This window comes from Enhydra lutris, unplaced genomic scaffold (genome assembly GCF_002288905.1).
Source record: "Enhydra lutris kenyoni isolate GAN:26980312 unplaced genomic scaffold, ASM228890v2 scaffoldscaffold149, whole genome shotgun sequence".
In the NCBI taxonomy this organism is placed as follows: domain Eukaryota; kingdom Metazoa; phylum Chordata; class Mammalia; order Carnivora; family Mustelidae; genus Enhydra; species Enhydra lutris.
Window position 1 is genome coordinate 172985 of NW_019154233.1, and position 21322 is coordinate 194306.

At 37.5% G+C, this 21322-nt stretch overlaps 1 protein-coding gene across 2 annotated transcripts in view; it reads left to right on the forward strand.

The window, feature by feature from the left end:
- Nucleotides 1-21322, forward strand: part of LOC111140070 (RNA-binding motif, single-stranded-interacting protein 3) — a 60838-nt gene that overhangs the window by 26121 nt on the left and 13395 nt on the right. For both annotated transcript variants that reach the window (XM_022492451.1, XM_022492452.1), the window contains one exon: nt 20414-20494. In XM_022492451.1, coding sequence (XP_022348159.1) covers nt 20414-20494 — 81 coding nt within the window. The remainder of the gene's footprint in view (nt 1-20413; nt 20495-21322) is intronic.

Sequence of the window (21322 nt, forward strand, 5' to 3'; positions counted from 1 at the left end):
AGACATGACAACATGACAGCACAGCACAAGAACCCCATTCTGTATGAGTGCTGGGCAGGCAGCGTACAGTGCAGGGACAAAAAGAGCTTTCAGTACCAGCTTTTAGATCTCAGTCCCTCAGTGCTCTCTCTGCGGCCTCTTCGGAGCTGAAAAGGAAGCTGATACTCTGTGAGCTTGATGAGAAATTATAACAGTCATAATAGAGACTTCATTCTGCTCACACTCTAGGATTCCAAATTTAGGACCTCACATTTCCAGTTCTCTGCTGTTGGTTGTTGAGATGTGGTCCTAGACCAGTAGCATCAGCACCTACATTCCATGTCTTACTTATATCCCATATAAATAGTTGTTTACAATTCCTTTGGGGATACATATACACGTGTATACATATATACACATACACAGACACACTCACACACATATATGTCTCTGTTTTACTTTCCTGTTTTGTTTTTTTTTTTTTAAGATTTTATTTATTTATTTGACAGACAGAGATCACAAGTAGGCTGAGAGGCAGGCAGAGAGAGAAGGAGGGGAAACAGGCTCCCCGCCGAGCAGAGAGCCAAATGCGGGGCTCGATCCCAGGACCCTGGGATCATGACCAGAGCCAAAGGCAGAGCTTTAACCCACTGAGCCACCAGGTGCCCCTACTTTCCTGTTCTTAATGTGAGATAAAACTCTAAGGAAGAATGATAGAAATACAGAGTACAGAATTTGAATGTATCACTTAAACTGATTAATCTGTTAGTCATTATGTGAAATATAGATTTCCTTATGGAACGTATTTAAGTGTAACTTCCCAAACAACTCCTAGGGTAGTCTATCTAAAATTTTGTGGCATATTAGAATCACCCAGGAAGCTTTAAATTTCCAACCACCCAGGCTATGCTCCAGGCTCATTAGATCAGTTTATCTGTAGGGGGGACCCAGGCACCAGTATTATGTTAAAGCTGCACAGGTTATTCTAATGTAAAGTCAAGCTTAAAACCAGGGTCCTTGAGAATGTACCTCAGTCTCATGAAATGTTAATGTATTTAGAAAAAAGAAAGAAAAGTTCTAAGGTCTAGCACATTTGTGAAGTGTAGCAAATTGTACTTGTCTTCCTAGAGATGCTTACAGAGTCACAATAAATATTTGCTCATTAAACACTGAGAAGTCCTGCAGGGGAAGAAATGGTGAATGTAAAGAAGGAAGGAGGAAAAGAGAGAAAGGGACCCTCACCCCCATGATAAAAATATCTACATAGCTTGGTTTATCCTCTCATTTTTAAAACTTGTTTACTCAGACATAACTTTGTATGTGGAACACCTGTCAAAAATTCTGTGGAACACTCCTTTTATGGAATAAAATTTGGGAGATCCTGAATCAAAGGATTAAAGAAGACCTGGTTACACCCAGCTTTACTTCACTCTTACGTAACATTTGATATTTAAAATTACTTATCGAGATGGCAAACAGATACATGAAAAGATGCTCAGCATCACTCATTACCAAAGAAATGCAAATCAAAAATGAGCTATCACCTCACACCTGTCAGAAAGGCTAAAGTCAACAGCACAAGAAACAACAGGTGTTGGTGAGGATGTGGAGAAAGGGGAACCCTATTGCACAGTTGGTGGGAATGCAAACTGGTGCAGCCATGGAAAACTATATGGAAGCGCCTCAAAAATCTGTATGGAAGTAGCTTAGGATGCTGTAATTGCACTACCGTGTATTTATCCAAAGAATACGAAAGCACTAATTCAAAGGAATACATGAACGCTAATGTTTATAGCAGCATTATTTATAAAAGCCAAGATATGGAAGCACCCCAAGTGTCCATCAATTGATGAATGGATAAAGAAGATGTGGTATACATATACCATGGAATATTATTCAACCATTAAAAAGAGTGAAATCCTCCCATGTCCAATGACATGGATGGAGTTATAAAATATAATGCCAAGGGAAATAAGTCTCAGAAAAAAAACAGATACCATATGATTTCATTCATGTGTGGAATTCAAGAAATAAACAAAAAAATATAAGCAACGGGGAAAGGAGAGAGAAAAAGGCAAACCAACAAACAGACTCTTAACTATAGAGAACAAACTGATGGTTATGAGAAAGGGGTGGGGAGGGGTGTTATTGGCATAATAGGTGATGGGGAGGAAGGAGTGCACTTGTCCTGATGAGCACAAGATGATGTATGAAAGAGTTGAATCACTCTATTGTATACCTGAAACTAATATAAACTCTGTTAACTAACTGGAATTTAAATAAATACTTAAAAACAGAAAAAAATAAAATAATGTGTAGTTTAACATTAGAGTTCAGAAATTATATAAGTGATCTGATAGAAATAGGATACATGGGCCACAGGTACTATATAAGATTTCCTTTAGGAAAGTCAGTCTTCCAAGATTAACTGAACAAATGAGTTGGGTGAGTGGTATCCAGAGAAATCAAACCTTTATTGAACGCTGGAAAGGTATGGGGAATCCAGTCAGGTAGGAGAGCCCAGTGATGTGATAGCAGAAATGGTACCAGAATACAATAGCTCTAGTATTTAGTGGCATTTGCAGAGTCGGTACAAATAAGGTGATAGTTTGGAACCATTCTGTATTCTTTATTACAATCATGCTCCATTTTATATTCTCTTCTCCTAGGCTTTTCTAAGAACTGTTTCAGAACTTCCTATCTCTGGGGCTTATCCACTCAATTTAGAATAATCTATAGTTCTTTCTTTCATCAAAACTGACCTTAGCCCATTTCTCAGGATTTCCTCACCTCCATCCTGAGGGCTATTATATGATAAACTACTACTTTCTGAATATGTTAATATTTAACCCTGGTACTGGAATGGTAGGCACTGTGGCAGCTTGTTTCCACATTAAGCTGCAAGGCAGATGTACAATAGTGCCGCCATTTTCCAGAAGAGTTTCCTCAGGGATCTCAGAAAATTCTGTCAACTAGAATCTCCTGTTTAAGAAACAGTGTTGAGATGCTGTAAATAATAATGGGAAATATTTAAAGTAATTATGCAAACTAAATTTGGGTAAATGTTTAAAAGAGATAGCTATCAGTGTCAGAGAAGTTTCCGTCAGCAAATTTTACTGACAGGATGAGAGAGGATAAAATGCGTAACAGGCGTGGTTAACACAGAGGCCTCTATTGCTCTGGCCTGCTCTGGTTTTGGCCAGTTCTATCCGAGTTGATAATGTTAGGCGTTTTTTTAAAACTCATTTTCTCTTTTGCCTAATTTCTTAGTTTAAATTCATATGACCTCCCCAACCACAGGAATATTCAAGCATCCGGCTCACAATAGTTCAATTTAATGGCTCAAATGATGTCACTAAAGACTTGTTTTCTTTCTACACAGCTGCACATCAGTCATCTACATTCCACAGCCTCAATCTGACATAACTAGTCCCACTCCCCTGTCCTAGTAGCAGAATGGCTATCCCAGCAATGACCCCATATACTCATACTATCCTCTGCCAGAGAAGAGCAAGTCATTTCTAGAAGTCTACACACACACACGCATGTGCGCACACACATGGGTTTTCTTTCCTACAAGCTCCAGTAAACATCTTTGTAGTCTCACTAACTCTGAAATTTTACCCTCATCTACTCCCCGACTGTGGAGTTAACTGCATTCAAGCTACATAGCTGGGAGAAGGGAGTATAAGGATTCTTACAGGAAATCCAGGTTCCTATTGAGAAGGGGAAATGGCTGCTGAGTGAGTAAGAAAAAAAGGATGACTACACCTTCCTTCTTGTCATTGTTCCTATCTTTTTTCTAGAATCTGTGTTTATTATAACTTGTGATCTTGGGTTACAGTTTGGTCATTGATCCCTCTTTTTAAGTTTCTCTTCTTGTTTTGTAAATATACTTTTAGATAAGAATTAAGGATCATTTTCATGAAATTCAAACCCACATATTTTTATTTTCTGTTCGTGGGCGTGAAATTCATGAAGGAGGACATTGGTTAAACATAGTTGCCTCTCATAAATATTTTTGAATGGTATGTGGGAAACACAATTCCTTTGGTCAAAGGAAAGAGAAAAACAGGCCCCAAACTGTACAAACATCTGTAGTTAATGTTCTAGGAAAACAGTGTCCATAGTAGCCTTCGAGTTAGGGAAGGAATGTCCCTGGGCTCTAAATAGAAACTAAAGTCTTCTAGGATAAAGAAGTCAAGAACAGATGAACTAAGTGGGACCAGGCCAAGGAAAATCAGGACATAAAAATTAGGAGTAGTGTTATATCTACGCTGATTTTTCTTTCTGTGTGACTTTGGTTGCCTTACTTCCTCTATTGCCTTACTTCTGGTCCTTTGGTTTATTTGCTTTTTACATCCATTAGTTTTATTTCCTGTTGAAACTGCTTCTTTACATGCTTCTGTCCATGATCAACCCTTTTATTTCTTGTTTTTCCAGTGGATGAGAAAATATTAAGATTTAAGGCAACTTTTCAGCCCTTCCAAGTTGACCATACTGAATTTTACCTTCCTTGTTTAAGAATGTTGCCCATATGTCACTGGGCCCCCCAGTATTTTGAAACTAGATAAGATTGGCTAGAACCCCCAATTCCATACCCTTTGGAAGTCCACAGCTTTCTGAAATATATAAACTTTTCTGGGGTATTATTGGCACCTCTGTCTGCTCTCTCTATTCTTCATTGTGTTAATTCAGATGTGAGGTCCCCCCCTTTAAAGTTTTCACACAAAAATTCTACTCAGAATAACATTAATGAACTCTTCGGCATGCTCAGTAATGGACACATGATGGCATTTAAACAACCTCAAATTGATTGTAATGATGCATCCCTGTGCTTGAAATGCCCTTTTGCCACCTCCCTATGGTGGGATTTCACCAGCTCTTCTCTATATCCTGAAGCTCATTCTGCTCATTCTCTCCACACCACTACCCCATTCCCACTGCCACCCCACCGTGTTTCCTCTGGCTCTCATTTTTTGTTAAAAATGTAAGCTCCTCCCGTAACTCTCTCTTCATGTAGACTAAATGTCTGTCACCCATTCCTTTAGGGCCCTATGTCCACCCCAGGTGTCTCACTGTAATTCCTATGACAAAATAAATGAGCATTTCCTGCCCAAGCTGATTTCTGATCCTAAATATTAAGGTAATAAAAGTCTCATCTTGTCATAATGGTAATACCAACAAAAATAAAACCAATAATAATGACAGTTCCTATCTATTAGGTTATTAATAGGTACCCAGCCCTGTGTTAAAAGCCTTGTATGCATTATTTCATTACTATTTCCAAGAAACTTTAAAGCATCAATGTTTGAGTCTATTTTACAAGAAAACTGAGATTTATAGATACAAACGTAAATCTTTCTTAACCATCATGCTAAACAATGTAAACATATTTTCCTAGTTGTATTGGTTGTTGTTATTCTACCAACTTTAACTTTCTTTTATATTGCCTTGAAAATCAAATGGAATCTTATTTCTACATCCCTATTGTTAAATAGGTAATGATCATTAAAAAAATAAATCATCTCTATGTAATCTTATGCTCAAATTGAGAAATCCTTTTGCAACATGTATCGACAACTATCCCAAAAAATGTAGTTTCCACTTTTTTATTCGTGAATACATACATATTTACCATAAACATCATTATCTTTATCATTAATTTGCTAAATTTGAAGCCTAGTATTAGAGTCATTTATTTTTTAGATGCTCTTCAAACTGATATGGTAAACTATGAATCAACCCCCACATCGGCTTATTGTCAAACATCTAGATGCCAGGAAGTAAAACAAACAGAATGCATTAATAAAATAAGGGTATTTCTTATGTGTTAAATTAAAAAGCACCAAAAAATACTGCATTAATGTGTTAATATTGCCCCAACACATAATAATTAATATACTCAATAACAACAGCAAAAATAAAGACCAAGAAACAAAACCTGAAGAAAGGTAGTTCACATCTACTACTAGATTATTTTATGGGTATAAGGTTTGGCTATCTTTCAGAGAAGCTTTTCTGATCAACACCAATCAAATGGAGAGTTATTATAGGTAACTCTTCTCCCTGTCTATTAAGAAATTGTGGAAGGACTTGTGAGTCAAGAATAATACCAACAGTGGTTTCTGAAAAGCATTTTCAAGATTCATTCATTGTGTGCAGTTCTGTACAGGAAATACTTGCTTAGGCTTCGATTGAACTTGAGTTCAAATGTATACTCTTTCTTTCAACTCTCTAGGGTGAATGGCCTCTAGTAATGAACAAGTGGGGGAAAAAAGAAGGAAGACTATTATATAACCAACAAGTAATAGTTTTAGCATGACTTACAGGCATTCATATATCAGGTTGTGAAACCACCTGAGGTCTCACCTGGCCTGACTGGAACCTGAAGGTGAGCAAATGCCAACAGGCTTCTCTCTCTGGTCTCTGGAATCACCATCCTAATTCAGTCAGCTGAGGCTTCTGCCTTCATATGGTCTTGATCGTCAAGATACTCCATACTGCTTGCCCAATGGATCACCCATTTACCGCTAGCCTCCTATGCTATCCTTTCCTCTGTTCTTTCTGAAAACACTTTGTAAAACACAAAGATAAATTCCTTTACATCCTCATGCTCCTCACAAAAAATTATTTCTTCTTCATGTCGCACCAAAAAATTTGTTGTCTTGAGAATATATTCTTCCTCAGTCACCCTCCTGGATACAGACTTCACTTTTCTTCTGTGACCAATGGAGCGAAAGGAAGGGTCAGCACTCTTTTACATCACTATTTTCTCTTGTACAGGGTGTGCAAATTCCTTCTTTTAATGACACTACCCCAGGATATTATGCTTTTCCTCTTCTTTTTGCTATCATTCAATGATCTCCTTGCCAACCCCCACATTCAGCATAACCTTTTGTCACTAGCCTCCTCTTCCCTCCAACTCTTGCCTCATTATTACCATAGTGTCAACATCCCTTCACCTCCTTGTTTATCCAGTGACCTTCACCTTAAGCAACTCCAGCCCTCCACATCAGAGGCCACATTGTGTACTTAACCATACTGGCTACCCCTCTGAAATCTTAAAACCTTCATACTTGTTTATCAGCATTTCATTTTTACACATCTCTCCTCTTCTGCTGCATCCATCAACTTTCCCTATTCCATTTCTTTCCCTGTCCAGACAAGAAACATTGTGTATCACTTCACCTGTTCTCTTGCCAGCACCCTCACTGCCACCATTAATAATAATGATGTGACTTGAATTTTTTTTCCCTTTATCCTGGGTCATCTCTCTCTCCCTAATGCTCCAATGAAACAATTCCAAATATTTACCTTTCAGCTTATTCCAATGAAAAGATTTCACTCATCTGCCATTCTGTTTGCAAGTATGCTAGCCTTACTCCCCCTGAGTTTCTAGTGTTCTCCCTGAAAAATTGAATGGTTTTTCTATTCATATGCCAAATTCTCACATAATGCTGGCTGAGATGTTCTCATGCAGGCTTGAAGCCATCCTTGCAGTTTGGATTCCTGAATGAATCTGGCCTTTTCTTCCAATTTGGGGTTTCCAGTATATGAAGGCCCGAATCTAGAGTCTCCACCAATATTGGATATTTTCTAGTAAGGAATTTTGGTGTGTCTTAGGGAAGTCTCACCTCTACCCTTTATAATAATTTTCATTATCTTTCTTTCATGCTATAATGTGCTTCCAAAGAAATGCCAAACTTGAAGACACCCTATAAGCACATTTTGTCTACTAATTCATTTATGGCATAGGCATTGTATTAGGGTTCTGTACAGAAACATAACTAGTAAGAGATAAATAGATAGGTAGGTAGGTAGATAGGCAGATAGATGATAGATAGATGGATAGGATACATAGAGAACTAAATAAATAAAGGGTAACTTATCATAGGAATTGGTTTACATGCCTTTAGAGGCCAAGAAGTCTCACAGTTGTGATCTGAAGCTGAAAAACCAGGAAAGCTGGTATAATTCAGTCCAAATCTGAATGAGGGAGTGAATGGCATAACCTCCCAGTCTGATGCCTGAGAACCAGGGGACCACTGGTATAAGTCCCTGAGTTGAAAAGCCATAGAAGCAAGAGCTCCCATATCTGAAGGCAGAAGAATGGATGTCCCAACTCAAGAAAAGTATGAGAACATTTGCCCTCCCTCTACTTTTTAATTTTTTTAATCTATTCAAGCCCTTAGGGAATTAATTGATGCCCACCTACATTGGTGAAGGTGATCTTCCTTACTTGGACTACCAATTCAAATGTTAAGGTTTTCTGGGGAAAGTCTTCATAGACACACTCAGAAATACAGTTTTCCCAGCTATCCGGGCATCCTTTAGCCCAGTCAAGAGGACACATAAAGCAAGCATCACAGGCATCAAGATAAAAACAAAAGATTAGGATTTCTGTGCTCTTCCCTGAACAACCATATAGTTCCTGTGGGTTTTACAGCTTGAGGTTTTTACCCAGAGTGCTGAATTATTCATCCATTTTGACAGTCATTCATTTATTCATTCAATAATTGCATATTAGGTGTCAACTGTAATGAATCAGACATAGTGCCTCTAGGAGTTTTCAGGGTTTGAGTGCTAAGATCTGTAGTAGAAGTACAGACAAAGAGCACTCAGATGTCAGAGGAGAGAATGATCACTTCCAAATTAGGGATGGAAACGAGGCTTCATATAGGAATTTAGCATCTGGATTCAGTTTGAGAAACAGGATTAGGATAGGTGTCATGAGTGGATAGAAAGAGACTAGAACACAGTGGAAAACAAAAGGCACAGAGGAAGGAAGCTATGAAAGTAGGACTCATCACTGTGAGCAGGAAGATTTGGGTAAAGCCAAGGATAAGTGAAATGTTATAGGTCAAAATGATTCTAAGAACTCAGTGCAAGTAGGTTAAAATTTACTACAAGATAACATTTTTCATCTCTCCACTGCTTGACAGGTGTCATCAAACAAACTGTTCTCCAATTCTTGTGGCAAGGAGTAGAATCTGGACTCTGGCACCAGAAGGTCTATCTCCCTCCAATCCTTCTATCTTTTTGCACATGGCTCTTTTCTTTGAATGCTTCGTATCCTTGGAGGAAAGAAAACATATGTAAGGGAACTTGGGTGGCTCAATTGTTAAGTGTCTGCCTTCGGCTCAGGTCGTGATCCCAGGGTCCTGGGATTGAGCCCGGCATTGGGCTCCCTGCTCAGTGGGCAGCTTGCTTCTCCCTCTCCCACTCCCCCTGCTTGTGTTCGCTCTCTCTCTGTGTCTCTCTCTGTCAAATAAATAAATAAAATCTTAAAAAAAATAAATAGAAAGGAAGGAAGGAAGGGAAGGAAGGAAGGGAAGGAAGGAAAAGAAAACATCTATAGCTGGGCAGAAACTCCTCCATTATGTTTTTGTATTACCAAAGTTAAATATGCTTATAGAGGTAGATCATTGTCATGTACATCTTTGGGTTTTTTTCCTAAATATGAACAGTCCCTAGATGTATTTTTCTCAAGTAGCTTTATTCCCAATTCCTTGTTGATTTCCCTTCTTTCCTCCTTATTTAGAATGTTGATCCATCTTTTCCTTTCTTTCCACTTCCTCCCTGTTTTCCTTCATTTGCTCCCCATCCATATGGATCAATCTCTAATATGAATATTCTAACAAGTCGAATAGGTCAAGCTTCTTCTCTGAAGCTCTCTTCGCTGAAAAACAAACCCATCAAAATAGAACATGTTTGTTGACTCTTGTAGAGACTGGATTCTTTCAAAGGATATTGTGGGGTACCCTCAACATTTCCTCTTGATGTGTCTACTCCAGTCTACTGGGATGACTGGCATTCACAATGTGTGGGCCTGAGATGGTTGAAAGGAAATGTTTTACATGCAAATGGAATTTACAGGATGTGTGGCACCCTGGATCCAGTTCCCTTCCTTCAACTAAAGTGTCTTTACTTAGCTCAAATTAATGCTTTAGTCACAGACTTAAACAGAAAACAACAGAGTTTCTCCTGAGGACTTCTTAGTTCACTTGTCTATCTTCTTGACAAAGTCCTTCAGTTCTTTCATTTCCAAAATTAAAAAAAAAAAAACTATTTTATAAAAATTTAAAACCTGGTTTCCTTGAGAAAAGATTAAATGAGTCTGAAGAAGCTGAGGACATTAGTTGTTGGGCTGTGTGTTCCTATAAGTTTATGAAAGAACCATCTAGATAATAGGTCAGTCAGATCATTGTTAAGTGAATTCTTCTTGATACTTTCCAAATTTAGAGATTGATTTAAATAAATGATTTGACCTCAGTAGACACTCTCATTTGAAAAGGCCATGACTTCACAGAGACTTTTAATTCTTTACCATCACTAAATCATACTAATTTGCAAGAACAGTAGAGAATGTTAAACGACAAGGAAAGCAAAAACCGGAAATTCAAATGCAAAACAGAAAGTCTAACAGAAGAAAAGTAGTAACGGTACAGAAGTTCAACTTGTAAAGATTTCATTTGCCCTTTCTGTTCCCAGGTACTTCCGTGAATGTAAGTTTGGCAGCAGTGAACAATACATAAAATTAAATAGCTTCATATACCTAACATAAGAAAGTAGGAATAAACGATCCAGAACACCCAGTGGCTTAGTAGCAAACTCTGTTTCTCCTAGGTTCTGTCACATCCTTGCCCAATCTATGTTTCAACACTATCATATATGCTCCCTTAAAACCTAGTGCATAAAAGGGGTTCAGGATAGTTGTATTGGATGTTGCTAATAAGTGAATTAAGAATATATATCTATCCCTGGAATTTCATAATAGAGCACTTTGGTCTCTCATTTCCCGAGTTCCTCCCTTCTGCTGATCTTTTTTCTACCCTATCCTAGAATGTGTTATTAGCATTCACTGCACCAACTCCAAAACTCAGTTTTGAAAATAACTCAGTTTCACACTGGCCATTCTCTAACCAGCACCTTCTTCCTTCTACACACATTTTAACAACCCTTATTGCAATCATTCTTTGACACCATTAAGCCCGCCCACCTGTTACTGCCTGCCACTCTATCAGTATCCATTTTCTCCTTCATTTGCTCACATCCATGCCTAGTTTAGATCCTAGACAGGTACACAGCAACCACTTCCTTTCGTGTGTTCTTACCTTCCCTGCTCACTTCTCCTCCTGGTGAACCTTTGATCCTGCTTGCATCCAATTCTCAGTCTGCTCCATTCCTTTGAACAGCGGAATGCGGCAAGAGGAAAGCCCGCCACCAATGCGGCTGAGTTTCACAGTAATTTTATGAGCACGCAGCTTACATGGGCCCTCAGCGCTGCTCAGAAATCTTACTGCATATCCCTGGTCCATTCACTCCCACTCTCCAAGATAACCACGTCATAACCTTCTCCCAAACCTACCGCCTCTCACTTGCACCTCACATCTTGCCTCAAGAAATCACAACAATGACAAAAGAACTTAGGTGTCTTACAAATCTTCCAAGCTTGTTCTGAACCCACTCAATCTAGCCTGTTTAAATGGGTAAGTTGGCCCTGCTCTCCCCAAAGGTCAGCCTTTCCTTTTCCCTGTTGGTCCTTTTTTCTTTACTGTTAACTCCTTTAAAGAACATTAAGTATGTACAGAAGAATACACAATTCAGAAGTTTGCAGCTCAATAAGCTTTAGAAAGTGTGAAGTGGTGGATACTTGTGTATCTACCACCTAGATCTTGATATAAAGGTCCTATTATTACAGAAGCCTCTTTTGTGTCCCTACCCTTTTATTATCTCCATAAAAATACCCACAACCCTGACCGCTATCAACACAGATTTGTTTTGATTGTTTTTGAAGAATTATAAATTGTAAATAGAATCACACAGTTTAAAGCATTTTTATGTTGGCCTTTTTTTTTTTTTTTGTAAAGATTTTATTTATTTATTTGACAGACAGAGATCACAGGTAGGCAGAGAGGCAGGCAGAGAGGCAGGCAGAGAGAGGAAGGGAAGCAGGCTCCCTGCTGAGCAGAGAGCCTGATGCGGGGCTCGATCTCAGGACCCTGGGATCATGACCTGAGCCGAAGGCAGAGGCTTTAACCCATTGAGCCACCCAGGTGCCCCTTATGTTGGCCTTTTAAAAAAATCAACATTGTATCTGAGAGATTCATCCATATTTGTAGAGCAAGGGTTCTTTTTTTCATTGTTTATATCATATAACATAAATATATTACAAATTATTAATTCTACTGCTGAGGGATGTTTAGGTCATTTCTAGCTTGGAGCCATTATAAATAATGCCACTCTAAATATCTGACACATATCTCTTGGTGTACATTTGAAAGAATTTCTATTGTGCACATACCTAGGAGTGGTGTTGCTCGTTCATGGATTCTGTAAATATTCTACCAGACAGTTTTACAGAGTGGATGTACCGATTTATACTCCTGCTAACAGTGTATGACTGTTCCCGCTATCCACATTCTCTCCAACACTTAGTGTTGTCAGCCTTTTTCATTTTTGCCCTGCTGGTTGGAGTATAGTGTTATATCGTAATATTTTTAACTTGCATTTTCTTGATGACTAGTGAGTGAGGTTATGGATTCATATGCATACTGACCATTTGGAATTTAAATATTCTCCTTTCCTAAATTGTCTGAGTGATTATATATACATGATTTTTGTTGTTTTGTTTTTTAATTGAAATTTTTATTGAGATTTTGTAGATTCATATGCAGTTCTAAGAAATCATATATAGAGAGATCCCTTGTACAATTGCCTCAATTTCCCCAATCATAATATTTTACAAAACTACAGGGTATTATACCAAGCAGGATATTGACATTGATACAGTCTACAAATTTCATTTAGATGTCCCCAGTTTTACTTACACTGATTTGTGTGTATTTGCTGTACAGTTTTTACCTATATAACTTTTTTAGCTACCACCACAGTTAAGATATTAAACAGTTTCAGTATCGTAAGAATCTTCTGTTGCACTTTTATACCTCTACATGCCTCCCTATTGGTCCCCGTACCCTATGTCTAATCTTTGGCAACCATTAATTTGTTCTCCATTTCTAAAATTTTATCATATAAAAAATGTTATATACATGGAATCACACTATATGATCTTTTAGAATTCTTGTTTCTTGCTCACCATAATTCCCTGGAGATTCATGTGAGTTATTGTGTGTATTAATTGTTCATCCAAACTCATTTTTAAAAATTTGGTGTTCAGTCTTCTTACTGATTGTGGATCTTTCTTTTTTTTTTTTTTAAATATGCATTCTATGTATAAGCTTTGTCAGATATACATACTGTAAATATCTTTTCTTTGTTTTCTGGTAATTAGCAGTTCTTAGTTTTAATGAAGCCCAACTACCAATATTTTCTTTAATTATTAGTTCTTTTTCAGTCATGTTTAAGAAATTTTTGTTTTTCTCAATTTCATGAAGGCTTTCTCTTATTTTCTTTAGAAAACTATATTAAAATACCTTTCATGCTTAACCTATAATCTATCTCAAATTAATATTATATATAGTATGTGGTAAGGATCAGGGGTCATTTTTCCTGTAGAGAGATATGTAGTCAATTCAGTATCATTTATTAAAAAGATCATTCTTGCCTACATTGAATTATGGTGACAGCATTTCTCTCCTTGCAACAATACCATAATATCTTAATTGCCAGACTTTTTAGTAAATCTTGATATCTAGTAGTATGCATCCTTCAACTTTTTCCCCCCCCAAATTTTCTTGGATATTCTGTGTCTTTTGCCTCTCCATATAAGTTTTAGAGTGAGTTTGTTGACTTCTACCAGGAAATGTGCTTGGATTTCAACTGGAATTACGTTAAATTTATCGATTGTTTTCAGAAGAATTAACATTTTAACAGTATTGAGTCTTCTAATCCATGCATATGATATATCTCCTCATTTATTTAGGTCTTATTTAATTCCTGTCATCTGTTTTCTAATTTTCAGTATAGAAGTTTTCATGTCTTTTCTCAAACTTATTTCTAGGTATTTGATTTTCTTGATGCTATCAATATAGTAACATTTTAAATTTAATTTTTAATTATCTGCTGCTGATATATAGAAATAGTTTTTTTATTAACTTATATCCAGCAGCCTTGCTAAACTCCCTTATTAATTCTAATAATTGTTTTTTAAATCCATCAGTCATTCAATCAACAAATAAAGCGAATTTTTTTTTTTTAATTGAGGGAGTGGAAGGAATTCGTGATGCCTATATAGAATTGTTTGAAGTTCAAATTTTAGACACGGTTTCTCAATCAGCTACATTTCCATGGTATTGTATTTATTTTTATTACTACCACAGTGATCTGTGCACAAGCTTGAACCTGTCAGACTTTGGATTTTTCCAATATATTCATGAACATCTCTATCTCCACAAAATTGAAGGCCTCCTTAACCCAACCTGTGATTATATGGGAATGACTACTTCTCCCTGTTGCTCATGGGGTGAGATTTCATAAATTTCCAAGCTGAGAACAACTTCCAAGACTCTTCCTTGTTACTCTCTTTGCTATGTGTTGCCAAAAAATGGCACCACCCCAGAATATGATGTTGACAATGTGTATTTTTGGTTTAATAATTTAATGCACACCTCTCTGGGGATTATGTTTAGTACTATCCTAGGGAATTGGGTGAATAGTATAGATTACATACTCCTAAGAATTCTGGGCTTCCATTTTTGTGACGCCATCCATCGGCCATCTTTCCTCCGTGAGTGTTTTCACTCCTAGTAAGTGAAGTATATGCTGCTCTCTGTGTTCACCGCCACCCACTCTTCAGGGATAATTATTTCATTTTCCACAGCTATCTACTTTGTTATTTCTGTTAGTACCTACTTTATAAATTAATACTAGCACAAAACATCATGAAAGCATTCATTGCTGTTATTCTGGATGAGGATCCGCTTCCTTCTCCAACATTTTATTGGCAGAAGTAGAATATATAGGAAGAATGTGCCGTGAGGGCCCCTATCAGGGCCCAGTGGACACTCTTTCCTTTCAAGGAGAATCTCTCCGGCTTTCTTCCTCTGTGCATGGTCTGTCATTCATTGAGTGGCATGGAGACTTAAAGACCTTAGAATTTCATTCCAGGAAGCTATTACTGCTTAGTCAAAGCAAGCATGGGAAATGACACCAGCTTGCCATCCTGGGTCCAGGTATTGCTCCCCAGCTCTGAGATGATAATTTTTCCAACCAAACACCACAAAGTACCTCTACCTGAGGTAACACCATGCCTCTCCCTCAGCCACTCACCCAACCCAAGCTGTTCCCTCTACCCTTAAGCTTCCTTTTTAGAAGAATCTTTACAGTGGATGACCTTGAAAGTAATGCACACTGCATTCTGTTGGTATCATCTTCCATGATCCTGGTTTCTTCTGTTCAACTTCCTTTCTGAGGTACCTTTTTGCAACTCTCCTGTATCCTTATTGACTTTCTCAAAAGTCTTAGTAGATTTGTGACAAGTGAGAATATATTTTTGCCAGCTATGCCGACTTTCCAGGTTTGATAGTACCTGGACAAGTCCTCTTTCTGGAATTCTTAAGCAGCTTGAAGAATTTTATAGCAAGGATTAGAAGCACCAATTTAAAATCTAAGCAGTTTAGTGACAACTCCAAATGAGCCAATTTGATAAATTATTTGAAGAAATTTCAAAAATTCAAGTGGAGGAAATTCCTTGCTCTACAAATTATTAAATGAAAACTTCTTCACAGGAAATATATAAAACATATTTGTTTTGCTTTGGTGGGGGAAGAGAAAGTAAATCCAAAACTAAAAATGTGGAGTTTTGTTTCCTCGGAAATAATCAATGATTCCACAGTAACAGAAACAGTTTGTCCTGACTTAAATAGGCAAAAACACAATTCCTCTCCAATTTCACCATTTTTTTTTTTCTCTCTGTGTAACTATCTTGGTGATGCAGCGTCTAGACTTCTTGGAACAAGTGATGGAGTCTGGAATTTATTCTGTGGGTTTGAAAATGGCTATTCAGGTCTCCTTCAAACTTACATGTGAAAGTCCAATGCTTTTAGAATATGTAAAAATAATCAAGCTGTTTACCAAAACCATAAAATTTCTCCACCATGCCTAAACCTTGGGTTGCTACCAACAAGGAAATATCATATGGACATACTTCTTTTATCCATTTCATCTCATTGCAATGTGGTTCTCGTCAGCCATGGTATAAAATAAATGCAAAATAATTGGTATTCATGAAAGAATGGTGGCAGATATTTTCTAGCCTTTGAGACATACCAATAAAAGAAATTAGCTTAAAGGATATACATCCATTCTTGGTATGGTTTTAATAAGTAATCTATAGCAATTTACCAAGACAAAAGGAAAGATTTCTTATATTGCAAGGCATTCTCTTAGTCCTTTGTCATTTGCTAGGTGGATAAAATAAAAGGAGTCTCTGAGGCATCCAGATCTAAACAGTGTTTGTGCAGCCTGGATTATTAAGTCTGACTGTAGTTTATCTGTGCTTTTAAGGAAATCAAACTGTGCTTGCCAAGAAAGTTCAGAGTTATTTGTCACCAATTACCTAAAGCTGGGAGTTGATCTTACACATAGCTGGAGCCATTTCCTGTAAGCATTTGCTCCGAATTTTACAAAGCTGTCACTTCTTGAGGCTTCACCCTACAATATATGTGTCTACTCCTTCAGAGTTTTATTGCAAAAGTTTATCCAGAAATAATAGTCTTACGGGGCATAAAGCTCCACAGTATTGACTTGTTTAAAATAAGCCTATTCCTAATTTTCAATGTTCTCAAGCTCTGTCTATTGTCTTTTTTGTAAGGCGGGGGGGGGGGGGACAAAGACTTTTTTTCATTAAAAGATATAGCACACTGAACTGAGCTGATGTCATTTATACTATAAAAATCTCTCTTGGTTCTGTTCAGAGGAGTAGCCGAAGAGTAAGTTACTTTGTAAAATAAGTGATGCATATAGGGTAGTCCTCCTGGAAGAAATTTAGGTATTGTGAGCACAAAGTAAATAGAAAATCCATGGAAATGAAATGACAATAAAAATATTAACCAAAGGCATATCATCCCATGTTTCTTAATTGGATCTCCAGTTTTTCCAGCCCGTTGACAACAACAACAAACCAACCTGACATCTATATTAGATGGGAACAATCAAAAGGAATGTCCTAAGACCTTATTTACTTAATTTCAAAGATAAAGGAGTAGACTGAAAAGTGTCCTCAGTCATGGGTCAGAAGAACTGAAGTTTATTCCTATTACATGGGATCTTATTTCAGTCTGTGAAATGGGTGAGCCATTCTTCCTAGCTCACAGTATTGTTCTAAAGAGGAGTATGGATTTGTGCCATAAGCAGTTCAGTTTGGGCCATGTTGACAATTTCCCTGAATGTCATGGGACTTGTGAAAATATACTGATTCTGGTCTACTGGACAAAATACAGATGAGATTTTGAATTAACTCAAAGTTATTTGAAGAAGCTTAGCTAAGAATCACATAAAATGCTTTTCATTAACTACACTGCCTGAGAACTCTAGTTTGGCAAGGTTGGTCTAACAGTGAGGTTGGTGAACTAGTGAACTAGAATGAGTGTTGCTCTGCATGACCCAAGACATGCCCCTACTCATAGCTCACAGAAATGGCTCCTGAGAAATGCAGAAAGTGGAGCTGGGACAGATCAAAGTAGTGTCCTATAGGTAAGTGCCAGTGGTATCATATTCTCATGCAAAGGATACATGCTCACTTATTAGACCCAGTTGCGAAGTTTGGAATTACTAACTTGGGAATAGAAAATACCCGAATCAATGAGGTATTCTTTTACTTGTATATTATAAATCTTGGAAAACCATGACGAGAAGGTAGAACATGAGCCCCAATAGAATCAGCTCTGGGCTTACATAAATTCATAGTTGGCAAAAATATATTCTCCCTTGTTACAAATCTGCTAGGACTTTTGAGATTCAATTAGAGAAGCATTTTCCAATTTATGTTCCTTAGAGCACTAGTTCTTTCTTTTTAATTAACATATAACATATTATTATGAATCACAGGTCTGTGATTCATAAGTCTTACACAACACCCAGTGCTCACCACAGCACAGCACATACCCTTCTCAATGGCCATTACCCAGACACCACATCTTCTCACTTTCCCACCCTTAGCATGTAGTTCTAAGCAAAATTAGTAGATGCTACCAGAAGGAAGGAAGGAAAGGAAGAAGGAAGTAAGTTAGTCTGGTTTAACCATCTTTAAATAAGCTACTGTAAAACTTGACTTCTCAGTTTTTATTGTATGTCAATTTCACAAAAGAAGATACATTCTGTAGCATTTGCTGTAATGCACTAGAAAACAGCTCCTTTCCCAGCTGAGCTACCATTCAAAAATAATATATTATAAAGAATGCTCAGTTAAAGGATTTTTAATAACCTGTATAACATAAGAGAACCGCTTATCTTGAAATGGCCAATGGACTATTATCCCCGAAATAGAGCGGTTTTGTTAGCAAGGCAGACACCTGCCGTGGAGCTCTAGATGTGGAATACTCTTTCCCAAAAGGTGGCTCTGTGTTCTGTACTTATTTGGAAAAACTGATAGCAATCAGATAACTGAGTACCTATGTCTGCTTAAAGACGAAAGGTCAATAATGAGGAGAGTTGGCAGAGTGTATGTTTAAAGGTTATACAAACAAACTATGGGGGTAGTAAAATTAATATCTGCAGTGAGCTCAGAATTATTAACAGCTAAGGGCATGCAAGATATGTAACTGGAAATGGAAGGCTTTCTTCTTGTAACTTTCTCTTCAGCCATTGAACAATTATTTATCAAGTATTAGGCATGGCATGGTGTTTTGGAAGATACAGAGACATGAAAAGTTTGGCCTCTGCCTTTAAGGAGATGACAGTCTGGATAATTTCAATAGAAAATTGATGACTGCTGTTAGAGCACAGGGGCTAGGGCATAGAAATCTCTGGTGATTTTTTAGTGTAAACTGATGTAAACATCTCCAGGCCATTCAAATAGTTGCTCTTCGTCCAAGTGACAAGGTTGTTTCTGTATAGATAGGAACTGAACTGAGTTGTCCTTCGTGGTGCCCACTTATTATTTCCTATATGTGGAATATAGACAACAGTTAGGTTTTGTTTGATTTAGGGTTGTTTCATTAAGCCTGTCTATTTTTAGCAAGTAGATACAGTAAGACAGTTTTTGGTTTAGGATAGAGATACGTTTATTCCAAAGTTGCTTAATTGCTATCATTCTCCATGAATACTGAACACCACCACCACCAACTGAGGAGCTCATCTCCATTCAGATATTCCCCTTGATTGAGAACCATTACATCGCCTGCACACTGAAAGTACAAAGATACACAAGACATAGTAATTTAGGCTTTGCATATTGATGCGTGGCATTTATATTTGAACTCAGCAAATTTAGAAGAATAAAGTAGCAGAGGCTTGCAGCTTTCTGTCAGAATCAGGTCTTCAACCTTCGTGAATGGAGAGAACGTGTCTTCAGTCGATGATGCTGGTTCTGACGTTTTCAGGATGTTAGTCAAGTTCAGAAGCTCGGGAATACAGCTGATTCCATAGAAAATTCTATTCTTAAAGAGTAGAATGTTGAATTTGCAGGGGAGATATGCATTAGACATGGGAATATGGAATTTGGGTTATGTGGGTGAGCGAGTAATTTTCCTGGGGCTCCCTTTCTGCAATGGAAAAATGCAGCTTATTTTCAACACGTGGCTTACTGAATACTGCAACTTAGTGAAAAATGGTTTGACTGTTTCATTGTCCATCCAGATGAAGAACATTTGGAGAACTAAAGGAGTTGAAAAGAAAATACTGCCAGTGACATGAATATGGAAGGGGGAAGGGCTCAAAGGAAACTTTGTCATTATTGTTATTATCTGTAATACTATTTCTTTTGTACTTAAAAAAGTGATAGGAAAATGACAAAATGAGAACATGTGCCAATTCTGAATATTGCTATATGCATATCTCTTGCATTATTCCTCTATTTTTCTTTTTTTAAGTTAGGGAAAAAAATGATTGCTAACAATCTGATGATTCATTCATTCAACAAATGATTCATTGAGAGCCTACTGTGTGATATGTGCTAGCAATAAAATGAGAATTAAGGAAAAAAAAAACAGATATCATCCCTGTCCTTATGGAATGTATGTTTTAGACGTGAAACTGCCATGTTGGGAACTAAGATAGAATGCTTACAAAGACAAAGTGAGGGAGGGGGGATGATACCTCACTCATACCATGGAGGTGGGCTGCTGTTCATGCTGAATCAGTAAGGAAAGGTCATTCTCTACTGAATAGGAACTGCCTCGTCGTTGATCAAAATGAAGTGTGATAGTGTACTGGCTGTGGGCTACACATCTAAAACAGTTTCATATGATATCTACTTTTCTCGCCAGTTACAATCTCAAGTTCACCTGCATTTTTCTTTGATTCTCTCTAGTATATGACTGCTGCCGCTCCTATGCAAGGGACCTACATTCCCCAGTACACGCCTGTGCCTCCAACAGCTGTTTCTATTGAAGTAAGTCTGTCTCTGTCTTATAGAAAGAGGTAGGGATGACAGATCTCAGCCTCATGCACCGTGGTCCCCCATAACCCAGGCAATCCTTATTTGTGGTCTTGGGGTTGCTCTAAAATTTGACATTTCAGGCTCACTGTATGAAAGTACGCCAACATGCCTATGTTGTGCATTGCACATGAAATAAATCAATATGCTATAAAGGTAAGAGGGGAGTATCGTTTTTATAAAGATCAGAGACCAAATCACTACCCCATCAAATGTTAACCACAAATAACTCATAAGTAGGGCAGGAAAAAGAGTTTGCAACTATTTGAATGAGTTTGCTAGCGCCTTGTTATTCAAAGGAGTGTCCCTGGACCAAGGGTCATCATCAGCATCAGTGGGAACCTTGTTAGAAATGCAAGGTCTGAGACACTACCCAGACCTACTGAATCACAATTTGCATTTTAACAAGATCCCTTGGGAATCTATCTTCACATTAGTGCACTGGTTCTCAAACATCTCTGTATATTATTTTCTGCAATTATTTAGAGAGCTTTAAAAAATATTTATGCCTGGGTCCTATCCCCAGATTCTGATTTATTTGTCTGGGGTATTGACTGGACATCAGGATTTTTAAAAGATCTCAGGTGAAAAAGAAAAAAAAAACCTAGGTGATTCTAATATGTATCAAGGATTAATAACCACTGCTTTAGTGAATGAAACTTGGCAAGTTTGTGGCTTCCTATAAATTAAAAAAAAAAAAAAAAAAAGTTGCACCCTCTTTGCTATGGTTACCACAATGATGAAATCATCTTATCTTTGATGGAAGCTTTGTCCCTTTCCTTC